Source organism: Typopeltis vanoorti, chromosome 25 (assembly GCF_054136105.1).
Source record: "Typopeltis vanoorti isolate ZY-2024b chromosome 25, IOZ_Tvanoo_1.0, whole genome shotgun sequence".
In the NCBI taxonomy this organism is placed as follows: Eukaryota; Metazoa; Arthropoda; class Arachnida; order Uropygi; family Thelyphonidae; genus Typopeltis; species Typopeltis vanoorti.
This window is the reverse complement of record NC_143573.1, coordinates 68,041,572-68,056,050: the sequence shown is the minus strand read 5'-3', so window position 1 is coordinate 68,056,050 and position 14,479 is coordinate 68,041,572. Positions and strand designations below refer to the sequence as shown.

The 14,479-nt window shown below is 36.1% G+C and overlaps 1 protein-coding gene across 1 annotated transcript in view; it reads left to right on the top strand.

The window, feature by feature from the left end:
• Positions 1 to 204: 204 nt before the first annotated feature.
• LOC150092819 (12S rRNA N(4)-cytidine methyltransferase METTL15) overlaps positions 205 to 14,479 on the top strand; it is an 86,707-nt gene continuing 72,432 nt past the window's right edge. The window contains exons 1-2 of the mRNA XM_090414641.1: positions 205 to 418; positions 6,189 to 6,391. Of these exons, the coding sequence (XP_090270767.1) occupies positions 361 to 418; positions 6,189 to 6,391 (261 nt within the window). The 5' untranslated portion in view covers positions 205 to 360. The remainder of the gene's footprint in view (positions 419 to 6,188; positions 6,392 to 14,479) is intronic.

Sequence of the window (14,479 nt, the reverse complement as noted above, 5' to 3'; positions counted from 1 at the left end):
AATAACTTAACATCAGACTTAGTGAAAATGCAGATTTAATTATATAACTAAGCGTATTTGAATAATGGATAAAAGTAAAACAAAATTATTGAATGTTACATATTTCTAAACGTACTGCACTACTCCGGTATGTTAACAAAGGTGCCGGTGTTGTGTGTCCTTGTGTATCGTTACCCCCCTCCCCCCAAAAAAAAAGAAATCGAATAAAAACATCAATTTTTTACATATGAAATTACGGTAAAACTGAAGAGTAACCTGAAATCACTTGTAAACCGCTAGCGATATGGAAAAAACGACGGAACGTGCATTTACACAACCGAAGGATGTCACGGTAAGACAGCGCCAGTGTACGGCACATGGATGAACATACTATGCTGTCCGTGTGCTGTAGGAGGTAAATCGCAGAATCTGTCGATAGGTATGGCATTAGTACTTAATGCTGTCATGTATTAAGACCATTTGTTTTAGCATTGAATTGCATTCTATATAAGGAAATACCAGATTTGGGAAAAGCTGATATAGTTATGCCAATTTACTTCGGATAAACTATAGTCATGTTCTATGTTACAGCTGAAAGTCACTCCATGAATATTATCACTTTTGTGGCAATATTTGTGAGCATTCATTCTCCCATCTCCCAAGTGACTATCCTCACAAGAGGCCATTACTGCTACCATACACCTTGGCATTTCTAGTTTCCCCGATTTAGCACTCACTTGCCCAGAGAACAACACTCTCTCCAGATGTCTACATCCGTCATGTTCAAATGCATTCCATCTCTTGCATACAGCTGTATTAGGCCCTGAAACGCACTCTAAGCATCCACACATTCTTGCTATCATGCTATTCATTATTGCTATACTTCTCTTCATATAGGTTATCATTGTAGTTCACAGTATCAGCGCGTGCTTTGAAAGTAAATTTGAGAAGCGATCCGGCACATGTATAACTGTTGACTTTATTTGGAGGAGTAGAATCAGTGTCAATACTGTAGTCATTAGTATAGATATGGTTTTGAATATTATGAGTTTATTACTCAGTAGTGCTATTTGGTATCACGTTAGGAATAAGATGACGTCATTCACAAAATATTGATTTATTAATTTGGCACCAGAGGCATAAACAGGTGTTTAGTCAAGAATCAATTTGTGAATGACATTATTTTATTGGAGTAGAGTGAAGAATTGTGCGTTGCCGTTTTGAAGGTGATGTGAAAAGCTTTTGGAAAAAATGACCAGATTTGTCTGGTGTATTTATTTGTTACATGGCATCATTGGATTTCTATGTGGTCACTTTGTATATGCTGTGGGAGAAGAAACTGTGTTGCCTTCATATGAGCTTAGCAAATCCAATTTTCATTGAAAAAGCGTACATAAAGATTCCTATATTATATAAACTTTCCCTCCCAGTTACAATGAACTGATGCAATAAAGCCTGTAATGTTTACTTTTTTATGTACCCCCCCCCCCAAGTAGGTTATAAACTTATAGTACATTAGTACAGCAGGTAGGTTAAAGGTCTTTTATCATTATTATTTTTTAAATTATTTTATTTTTTTTTACATGAGCCAGAAACCCTACTGTAGAGACCAAACACAGATCTTTTTCAAGCCACTTTGGGTCCCCATTAAGTGGGGCACTGGTCTCACACTGGGTGATGGAATCTGTCTACCACCTAATGACAATTACAACCATTCATGCCCATGGTGCGATTTGCACTGCAGTTTGTTGGAAAGCAGATACCAACCAGTTTGGCAGTTACTGAAAACATGGCAAGTTTGTCAGGTTTTCAGTGATTTTTTTTTCATGATTGTGAACTGTGTTGAGTTGTGAAAAAATAATCATATGCATATCAGGAGTGTAATGGCATTGGTTGACTCTGCATTATTCTTTTGTGTTTTGTCTTAGCAAATGATCAATGTCAATACTCCTTTTCTGTAATAAATTATTAAGTAGGTTGCCTTTGGTCCATAATTGTCATAGACAGTTTCATTTGAATGTGTTGTAACTCAATTTTCAAGCTTTCTTGATTTTGTTCACTTATAAGTGAACAAAAGATAGAAAACATGTAAGTGAACTATGTATATCTGAAGAAAATAATGGCATCAAGTACTGCTGCTATTATTTTCTTCAGATACTGTTATTGAAATGGCATAATGTTGCTCATATAAATACTTGTTACCCTTAGTGTTATTACACTAACGAAAGTTGTAACGACACTTTCATTTCCTACACCTCTGCTCTTGGAACAGTCTTCCCCATACTGTCTTTCACAATGACTGCAACTTTCAGGTTAAAAAAAAAACTCTCTTCCAGCTACCCATTTACGTAACCACACATGGCACTGTGTGTTGTGCGAATGCCGAATAGTTGTTCTTGATATGATGTTTAGGGCCTCCCTTGATGAGTCTAAGGACTCCTTGGAGTTGCCCATAATAATAATAATAGGTCTTGGGACCACTTGTGTGGGGCTGATATATATATAATTGGCGTCCATAGCAAAATCAAAAATAGAATTACAAAATATTGTTGAAATACTAATCAATTTAAATACAGCTAAAACCAAGATGGTAATAAGCAGAAAACAGCAAAAATATAAATTAAGATATCAACAGGATTCATTCATTGATTTTATGCAAATAAAATCAAGAATAGCTAAGGCAAAAGAGCATTTTGGAATATTAAATTACTAATGACCTCAGGAATAAATAAACAGACTAAAATAAGAATAATAAAATCCTATATACTGTCCAGATTGAAGTATGGATGTGAGACATGGATATATACAAAATTCATAAGCACGTGATTACAAGCCTTTGAGAAGTGGTGCTATAGGTGAGCACTGAAGATTTCTTGGAAGGAGGGGAAAAAAAAAAAATTAATGAGGTATTGAAGTTAATGGGAACCAAAAGAGCACTCATGGAAAGACCTTATAAAGAGAAAGTGCAAGGTGGCAGGGCATATATTAAGAGGATCAGTGGGGAAACATCTCTGGAAATACTGAATGGAAAATAAGAGGGAAGATCACTTGAGTTTATTTAAAGAAATGGATAGATAATAGCTAGTATGAGATTAAAAGGATGGTAGAGGAATGAACATTTTGACATACCATGATTGCTAACCTCTAAATTGGAGAAGCTGCTACTTATTAGGAAGAAAGAAGGAAGAAGAAGACAAGGAATTGTCTCTGGAAATTGTGTACGAGTATGGTTATCATGAGTGTGATGACTAATTCTTATTATTCGAGATTGATGAATAAATAGAATGGTTGTCAGAGGTGTTTGTGACTGTTTTGACAGTGACTGGAATTATAGTCAAAATAGTGAAAATGGTTAGTACCTTCCATAGTGCATCTTTAAACTACATAGGAATATTCGTAATAATAATTTTCTTGAAATCTTTCATAGGTCTATTTATAGTGATAATAAGTAACATGGGCAACATCTATAGCTTCAGTATGTTTTTTGTTTTATATTATAATTAGAAATTAGTTTTTTAAATCATAATTTGATTTAATGATTTTTCCTCACAGAAAAAAAAAAACTTTTTCTGTTTTTTGTTTTTTTTCCCAGTCTGAGTAAGTGATATTCTACACAAATTTTTATCTAATTAGTTGGCAGCAGAACTCCACCTCCTAAGCTCAGTTGGTATTGACAATGCCTGTTGGTTGGGAGTTGATTCAAATTCCTGTCTAGGATATGAAGAACTTCTTTATAAGTTTTTTTTTTTTTCAGTTGAAGGAGAGTTATCTGGTCTCATATGGAGATGAATAGGGCTTTTCTCTCCTGGAAACTTGGAATTTTTCATCTCATAAAACAGCTGGATTGGTCAGAACATGTTCAATTAACATGCTCAGAGTCTTAGCATATCCACTATCCAACAAACAGGCTGTAGGTTCAAATCCCACCATGAGCATGGCTAGTGATTGTCTTTAGGTGGTAGATGAATTTCATTACCAGTTGTGAGAACTCTGCTCTGCTCTGATTATTGGAGACCTAAAGTGGTTTGAAAAAGTTCAGTGTTTGATCTCCAGAGCAGGGTATCCAGACTAGGTAAAAAAAAAATTAATAAAAATATAAAAAATAATATATCCTACTATAACACTGTTTATCCTACCTATGATGTTAATGTATACTATAGGTTTACAACCTTTTGTGGGTTTTAGTTACATAAGAAAAAAAAAGTTTCCACCTTCATATTACACTGGACAATTAGCGCATCATCTGGCTTACATGCACAGATGAAAGCACATGAGAATATAACAAATAACTGCTGTCATCTTACAGTTTTAATTCTAAACAGGCATTATTGTATGAAATTTTATGTTCTAGTTGATTTTTTCCTAAATCACTTCATTAAAAAAGCACAGTTTCTAGGAAGGAAAACTCTTCCCCTCACTTACTTCATCAAAAATCAACTTAACTTGAGAATGCTGAAAAAACACAATTTGAAATTATAAATGTATATCCAAATGAAAGTTTACACACTATTTAAATCTTGCCATATGCATTAATTCATGTACATATAGTAAAGAAGAATTAATAAATAACATAAAATGGATTTAACTTCAGTATACATTTTTATTAGTATAAAATTTTCACCCTAGTATTAAGTGCATCTCCAGTATGACTTTCAAATTAAACAAGAACAGAAACTAGTATGTTAACAAGATTTAATAATAATTAAATTAATTGAATGATATTTTTTTAAATTCTGGAATTTGTGAAGAACTAATTGTATCTTGTTTGTGCAGTTTCTGTTCTTGTTGTTTAATTTGCAAGCCATACTGAAGATGCCCTTGATACTAAGGCAAAAATTTTATACTAATAAAAATATATACGTAAGTTAAATCCAGTTTTATGTTATTTATTTATTGTCATGTGTTACATTTCTATACATCAGGTTATTAGTAAAGAAGAATAAATATTCATACTTTGAAAGTAAACAAAAGAAAATCATTAGAGGCTTGAGGTTATTATTATTATTTTACACCTCCAGGGAGTTCAAGAACTCATCGAGGGAGGGCACCTGCTCTACAAGTCCATCTCCACCAACTGATCACAACTACACCAATGCCATCTACCGCTGACCACCACTGGTATTTCCACACACAATCACAAACATCTATGCCTACAGTGGGATTCAAACCCGCAGCCTTTTGGCTGGAGAGTGGATACGTTAGCCACTCAGCCAACCAGGCCGGCATTATTGTTGTCTTATGTATTTCTATGGAGTATTTTATTATCACACCCTTCATGGAGTCGACAGAACCATTGTACGATATTCATTCAACTGACAACATATTTATCACTGAATTTTAAAATCTTAACACTCTCTGAATGTGTTTCATTTATTCAGAATTCTCCATGTAAAAAATCTACTCCTCATAAACCTCTTCACCACACTCTTACATAATTTCCAGGGATGGCCTATGGTTCTTCTCCTCTCACCTGCTACTCTTTTTATAATTATCTCTGGATTGATCTGATAAAATCTCCTCATTAGGTTACATGTCGCTATCATATTACATCTTTTCCACCAAACTGCATTCTGTCTTCAACCTCTCCATTGCCAACATTCCATAGTCCTGATCATTGTATTAGCCTCAACTCTGGACCTTCTCTAATGTTTCCACGGATATTAATAATATGCATGTTATGTACATTAATCATAGTGTAGCACGTACATGGATAACTTGCAGTGAGGTAGTTCAAGGTTCTTACAGTTTCATATCTTATCAATTTCCTGGCATCAGTATTGTTTTGCTTATATATGCATTTGATAATATATGAAGAGATTTGCATTTATACTTTTTTTTATTAATGTAGTTTTAAAAGAGTACTACATGATGACACAGTTTTCATTATTTTATTTTATTATATTATTATTTATTTTTGTTTTTTGTGCACAAAAATTCTTGTCAGAGGTGAAGAAAAAAATATGTAGCTAGATAAATTTACTTAGGAAGTGGCTTAGAAGATCTATCATAACCAAGATAGTTATTGTAAAACAGTTACAAAACATCTGGAGAACCCCCCCCCCCACATACACACGAAAAAAATACACTAGAACTGAGATTAGTATAACTAAGATCGATTTATATATGTGTGTGTATCACTTATTTTATATATATAATCAGTGATATAACCAGGAAATAATATTTTGTTAATTGTATTTATTATATTCTAGTTCTGGCAATTATGGCAGGTCTGAGAAAGGCAGCTTACACCTCTCTAACTTATTCAAGGTTCTGTGTCATTTATACTTCTTTTCAGAGATATTTCCATCAAAATGTTTCATCTGATGTTTCTTCAGATTCACAGAAGGAATGCCTTCATCATTCTGTAATGGTAAAAGAAGTCATTAAGATGTTAACTCCAAAGAATAAACAGGTTGGTATAAAGTAATATTTCTGCTTGTGGTTGCCATTTTTATGATTATCATGAAAAGAATAGAGTGATGTAAGATGATTCTATAATTAGGGGATGCTAGATGGGTAACTGATGAATGCATGTTACCAGGTGTGAAAATTAATTGCATGAATGAGACTGTTACAAGAGGATAGAGCAAGTAGAAGAGATGATTGTTAGTTGGACAAATGATTTGGAAGTTGAAAAGCATGATATGAGAGAATGAATAGTTACAAGATTTGAAAAAAAAAAGCAACAGTCAAAACTGTGAATATGTTTCCATGGTATAATAGTAGTGAGCTGAAATGAAGGGCTGCAAATGATCTGAATGTTCAGTTATGTAAAAGAAATAGTGTCCAGTTCATGACACCAATATTGGTTATATTATCAGCAAATCTCAATATTAGTTTGATATCAAGATTTTCATTTAAGTCTTTCTTTATTAATATAGCTTTAAAAGAGTACTAATGTTTGAAGTTTTGTAAGCAGAAGGATCTTTAACTGTATGATGAGAGACGCGTTTAAATGGATTTGGTGTTAGAAATTTTAGGTAACTAATGTTTTTTGAGGGAACTGATGCAAAAGGTTCAGGGAAACCAAAATTATCAGGTTGGTCGATTGGTAGAGCCTCTGCTACAAATGGCTCAGTTAAGTAAGTTTGAGCGCGGTTAGTAGTTGGAAGGGGGCCAATCGATCGATGCTGTCGGCACACTCTCCCTCGATGAGTCTTTGGACTCCCTGGAGGTGTCAAAATAATAATAATAATAATAATAAGATGTACTCCCTTTTTTTGTACACGTTTTTTAGACCTCTTCCTGATTCTGCCAAGTTCTTATCATTTTCTCAGTTGGGGGTGGCCCGAAGTGCCTCTCTGCAGCCCTTTAGCATATGCAATCACACGTAGCTTGTATGCAATATTGTAGCAATGCCGATGTTTTTCAGCCATAATCTGCCAAGAAATTTAGAGAAAATTTAACGTCAGAAATTTATTACCGTTCGCAACAACTGCGACGACAATTGGAAAATTTAAACGAACAGGAACACTGCTGTGTTCGTCGATGACAGCATCCACTGAACTCTATGTAACTGGAATGCTCTCACACACTGCAAGGAAGCAAGAAAGAAATCGCATAACTCGGAACAGAGAAAATTTCCAGAAATGAAAGTAATAAAAAACTGAGTTTCGGTGTATAAGACACACCCTGTTTTTCAGACCTATTTTCAAAGAAAAAATGTACATCTTATGCGCCAGCAAATACGGTATATGGATGAGTGATTATGTGATTAAAAAACTGATTTGTAATTTATCAATAAAGAGAGTGATTGTAATTTGTACAAGAAAGAGATTAAAGAAGTGATTACATGAAGGTGGTAATTCCAAAAATGGCTCATTTTGATGCAGCTTATGTGAAAAGTAAAAATTTCATTACTGGCAAAGGGGCATTGATTGAGAAATCATTACCGACCACTTAATTACTGAACCAACTTCTTGTTCTATTCTTTCATTTCATCTTATCTTGTGTATAATAGCCTTCCTTGCATTGTGTTCTTCTTCAAGGATTACAGTTCTCATCTGTTCAAAAAAAACATCTAATTCCCTCTTCTTCTTACCTGCTCATTGTCATGCTGAAAAATGGATTTGCTAGTTCGTTTAGTTGAAGGTACGATTATATAGCTGTTTTAGGACTCATTTGATATGCTAATTCAAAGACAGGTAAGAGCCTGCAGAGCTCATTTGGTATCAATTGACTAGAAAGACCTGGGTTCAAATTCTATCTAGGAAATGAAGAACCTTAGTGCTTTTTCAGTTAATCAAGTTAGCAAGTCTCATATAGAAGTGACAGAAGTTTGGAAACTTTCTCCTGGAAACTTGGTTTTTGATGCTGCAAAACAGACAAACTGCCAGATGAACACACACACACACACACACACATTTACAGATGCAATACACTTTGGTCTCGTAGCTTTATCTGTAAATGCAAAGAGAAAATAATGATTACTGAAGGCTTGATTATTTGAAATCAGATAATTGGGTGATCGCCCTATAGAAAATTGATCTAGTCAGGGCATACAAGATGTTGGTTGCATGATGGTTTGTATAAAAGAAATCTTTATAGCTACAGCATGTTGAAACCATCTGATTATGGAGAAGAAAGTATTAAACTTTCCAACTAACTTTTTATGTTATTGAACAACTGTAACCTTGTTTACAATAAACGATGATTTTACTTTGTTTTGTCACAAACGAAATTTCACTGTGGTTTCACCATGCTAGGCAATAGTATACTGGTCCAAAGATTGTTTATTATTTCTGAATAGGATTCAAATGCTAAAGTATATATATATATATAGCCTAAAGGCTTCAATATAGTATGAATATTGAAATGGAAGACAATATTATTATTATTATTGCGGGCAACTCCAAGGAGTCGACAGACTCATCGAGGGAGGCCCTAACATCGTGTCAAGAGCAACTATTCAACATTCACACAGTATCTATCATACCTCACCTTGAATTCATTCAGAGTCATGGCACCTACAACAGACTCTGGCAACTTATTCCACTCATTCACCACTCTCCAAGTAAAAAACCTAGTTCTAACAATCCCTGCTAACCACACTCTTGCCCAGCTTCCATGTATGGCTCCTAGTCCTCCCACCACCAATCCTATTCTCAAAAATATCTTCTGGATTAATCCTATAGAAACCCTTCAGTAATTTGAATGTCTCAATTATATCACCCCTTTTCTGCCTATCAACCAATTTATGTAACACACAAATCTTCAACCAGTTCTCATAAGGTTCATTCCACAGACCTGCTATCATCTTGGTCACTCATCTCTGGATCCTCTCCATCTCCTCCCCATCAAGAAGAAACCCTGGCACCCATATCTGGGCACAGTAGTCTAGATGGGGTCTTATCAAGGCTCAATATAGAGGAACAATAACTTGTTTGTCTCTGCTTGTTAAAGTATTTTTCAGCAACCAAGTGATTTGATGAGCTGTTTTGGCCACTTTTGCAATGTGCCCCCTAAACTTCAACTCCCTATCCACCAACACTCCCAAATCCCTGGCCTCATCAATCTCCTGGAGTATGGTTCCACCAATGTGATATACTGCTGCTAATCTTTTCACTCCAAAATGCATAACCTTACACTTTGCCACATTAAATTGATATCCATTTTCCCTAGCCCAGTCCTCTAAACTATCCAAATCATCCTGCAAAATTTTGACATCCTGTGCATTCACAATTGCTCTACCCAGCTTTGCATCATCAGCAAACAAGTGAACACTTCCTCTCAGATCCTTTCCTATACCATTGATGAACAAATTGAAAAGTAGTGGTCCAAGAACCCTGCAGCACACGACTAGTCATAGGCCGTCTTTTGGACTCTACTCCTGAATAAACCACTCTCTGATATCTCTCCATCAACCACCCTCCTATCCATCTCACCAACCCTATATCCATCCCCATCTGCTCCAGTTTACTGATTAGAGTAACATGTGGTATCCTGTCAAAGGCCTTGGCAAGGTCCAGTAGTATCACTGTAAACTATTACCCTTATCCAGTTCAGCCGTCACTGTGTTATAAAAAATGTGAGCAATAAAAAACTGAGGCATGATCTACCCTTCACAAAACCATGTTGTCGCCCATACAGTATCCCATTTTCATCTATCCAGTCCTGTATTCTTCTCTTGACTAATTTCTCCAAGACCTTGACAACGATGCCTGATATGCTAATCGGTCAGTAATTTACAACATCAGTCTTGGAACCTCCTTTATGTAGTAGAACTATTTTCCTCTCTTTCCATCCCCTCGGGACTAACCCAGACCGGAGACTCAAATTAAACAAAATGGTCAAGGGTACTGACAATTCTTTAGCCGCTTCATGTACAACATGAGCTGGTATACCATCCAATCCCACAGATGTATTGACGTTGAGGTTTTGCAATAGACTACTCACCTCCACTTCATTCACCACAATTCCCGTATAATTTATTGGTTCATTCATTTCTGCAATGTCACCACCTGGAAGATATATTCTTGCAAAATGCTCACTCAGTATGTCAACTATATCAGCTGAGTTGGTTACCTCCATACCATCGGCATTCTTTAAAATCATTCTACCATATTCATTTTTTCTTTTACTTGCAACATATCGAAAAAACTGTTTAGGATTCTCCTTAGCCTGCATGGCCAATGTTCTTTCATAATCCTTTTTTGCTTTTCTTACCACACTCGTTACCCTTCTGGCCTGCGCTTTATACTGTTCATGTGCCTGCAGGTCACCGTTCTCCTTAAATTCCTTCCAGGGGAATTTAAATAGAAAGGTGAATTCCCTCTAGTTGTTTCTTTTTTTTGCAGCTCAAGCTTAATGGTGTTATTCATCCATTTAATCCCTACTTGATTTATTATTCAGACTCTAGGTATACAGTCAGCCATTGCTTCATGCAAACACTTCTTTACCACCTCCCATTCACTATCAATTTCTAGCCCTTGCAGTTGTACATGCCATGGCACTGAACCAATCAATCTACTAAGCTTGTCATACTTACCAGCCCGATAATTCCACATGTACCCAGTCTTAGTTGTAAAATCTACACCTTTCTTAGTTGTAAAATCTACATCCATCTGTGACAGATAACCATCTGTCACAGATGGTTATCCCTTAATAACCGCATAAAATCCAATTCTTTCCTCCCATGTGTCCTCTCCTCCTTCCAATCAATGTTTCCATAGTTGAAATTTCCCATAATAATTACCCTCCTTCCACTCATTTCTTCTATTTGCTTATGCATACTATCTGCACCATCTATTCCATCACCTGGTCTATAGCAGTATCCAACTGTATATTTTGTTCTGCTAGCCTCTATCCCACACCAAATAGCCTCAAATGTGCTCTTTTCTTTATCCTGCAGTTCCACTTCTATTCTCCTTGGCTGTACCTCATCAGCTATCATCAATAACACTCCCCCCCCCATTTTATTCTCCCTTTGACTCCTGAACACACCCTACCCCTCACATTCAATCCCACTAGCTATGTCATCTTCTGTCAGCCATGTTTCGCTAATGCCAGTAACCTGTGTCCTGGAAGTGCCAACCAAGGCCAAAAATTCTTCCCTCTTGTTCCTAATACTTCTGGCATTTTTATACATGAATTGCAGAAGCTGATTTGTCCCATCAATATTTTGATGCCTTATACTAACTATCCCATTCTGATTCGTGGTCATTCCCACTCGCTTGGGCATATTACACACATTCACACACTCAACTGTCTCCCTAAAATCTGCAAATCTTCTCCCCCCCCCCCCTTTTAACTCTAGTTTCCCTGGTTCTGTAACTTCACTTCCACCACATTCGACAACACCTTTTCAAGTCTCTGCACACCATATCCATTCAAATGTAATCCATCAATTTTGCACAAATCCTTTCGCCCATCAAACTCATTCCACAAATCCACAAATTCCACACCACTCGTCAAACATAATTCACGTATAAAGTCATTAGCAATTACGGCCCTCCTTCTATACTCTTCACTGTCATGCCGTAACAACAGACTCACCATCCTAACTCTCTCACTCTTTCTTTTGCCACCTCAAGCAACTCCTTCACATTCTCACTCATAGCCTTTTAATTTCCTTTCAAATCATTTGTACCCACCACCACTATCAATTCCTTCACCCGCTGTTTTTGCATCCTAATTGACTCGCTTACATTTTTTACGGTCGCGTTGGGTTGGTACGATTTTGTTAAACTCTCAACTAACACACCTCTTACTAGGGAATCTCCATACAATACACACTCTTTCATTTTATTTACACTCACTATCATACCCTTATTTTTTTCTATCATACTTTTGATTATTAGTTGGTACGCTTGTTAACGATTATTGCCAACATTCCAGTTGCTGGTTTACACTATGTATCGCCCCTCGTAATAAAGCTATTTCACTCATTGCATCTGTGTCGTCATTTTTATTTTCCGATGATTCATTCAATCGTCCTGTATGCTTAACTTCATTCACTTTATCAATGCCACTCTCACAGCTATCAGGTACTACCTTGCAAATATCCTCGTCCATACCTCGAATATCGCTGTTATCTAGTTCCTCACTTTTGACAATGATATCACTCACACGACCCAAAACATTCTTTAAATCATCACATTCTTTACACTTTTTGCACACATTTACTCCACAATCGTTGTTTAACCAGACTCCAACCGCTCTCCTCGATGCATACATTTCGCAAATGGAACACTGAATCAAATCTTTTAAATCAATATTTCCAGACAAATATGGTGACCTGGATGCCATCTTAGTATTCCTCTTTATGGGAGCCACGAGCACAGATAATCGATCTATCAGTTTACTGTTAAAATATTCAAAAAACACACAAAAATCACCCAGACACGTTAAACTACTAAAGTAAACAATACTATGTAATACTTAATATATACTTAATTATTCCTAGAATTACTTATCTCAATCAGGAGCTCTTCTTAAACATGTCCACAGTGCTTGGCTCACTAGCCCTGAAGGATCCATCCATATCCATCTACAATATGGATCCATCCATATTTTATAGCCAAATATAGAAATAAACGAAAAAAAAGTTTCAAACTTTATGAGAGTGCTTATGAGAATATAGCCTTTGGCCTCAGAGTTGCCATGGTTTGAATTACTACAAATTTTAAAGACATGGACTCTGCCCAGTATCACCCATATAATCTACCTTTTATTAGTGCTTAGATTGGGTTTCACTTTCCTGACAGCTATTTCGAACTGCTGGTTTCATCAGAGACCAGTCAGAAACATAAAGAAAGCAAAATCTCTGTTCATTACCATAGCAGTCTCATGTTAGTCAGTTAAATTCATTATAAGTTCTCAGTACATGCATAATCGAATACTAAAGTATTATTATATGGGAAACTCCATGGAGTTTAGTGTATCATTTAGTGTTAACATATCTGCTCTCCAGCCAAAAAAGGCTGCAGGTTTGATTCCTGCCATGGGCATGGATGTTTGTGATTGTCTGTGAAAATACTAGTGGTGGCGATGGGCAGTAGATGGCATTGGTGTAGATGATGATGGTAATTGCGGTTTATTGTAGTTGGTGGATTGAGTGGTGGAGACAGAATTGTGGAGTATGTGCCCTCCCTCGATGAGTCTTTGGACTCCTTGGAGGTGTCATGCAATAATATTAATAATAGTAATAATAATTATAATTCAATAAATCACCATCGAGAGATCAAAGAACATTTATCAAGTTGATGGTATCCTTTCAGACTTTCTTGCTCACCTGACCTAAGAGCAAAAACCTGGCTATCTAATTTCTTCTCCTCAATAATAAATGATGAAAGACTTGCAGAATTTAGAAATGAATCAAAGATAATGGCCTTATCAAACAAGTAAATTGATGATCCCAACAACTACTACCCTGTAGCATTGGTCTGCACACCTCACAAACATTTCTGAATGGGTTATCCTCTCTAGGATTTTTCCAAAAATAGAAAGCATCTTACCAAATGAACAGGCTAGGTTTAGACCCAGGAGAAGCTGCTCTGACAAGGTCCTGGCTCTCACAGACCTAACATCAGCTTATGACAATATGTGCAATATATGGAATAAAGGCTTACTGTATAAAACATCCAAAATAATCAACTGCCAAAAAACTCTTCAACTACTAGAACACATGTTCTCCAGTAGGAAAATAAAGGTTCATTATTCACAAAAAAAGCAGAACTTTAATCCTGCAGGATGGATTTCGGCAAGAATCTGTCCTCGCCCCAGCTTTTTTCAACCTGTACACGAGCAACATTCTTCCAACAGCAATGTTGGAAGAATGTTGACTAATGTTGACTGATGACATAGCAATCACCACTCAAGATAACACCTTCCAAGGCCTTGAGGAAACACTGAGCAAATGAGCAAAGATCTTGTTATCAGCTTGTCACTGAAATAACCATCAGGCTCATAGAAAACTAAAAATAAACGTCACAATCACAGCCTCACATACTGACAACATTTGGAAAAAAAAACTAAGTTAAAGATATCTGCCAGGAACAAC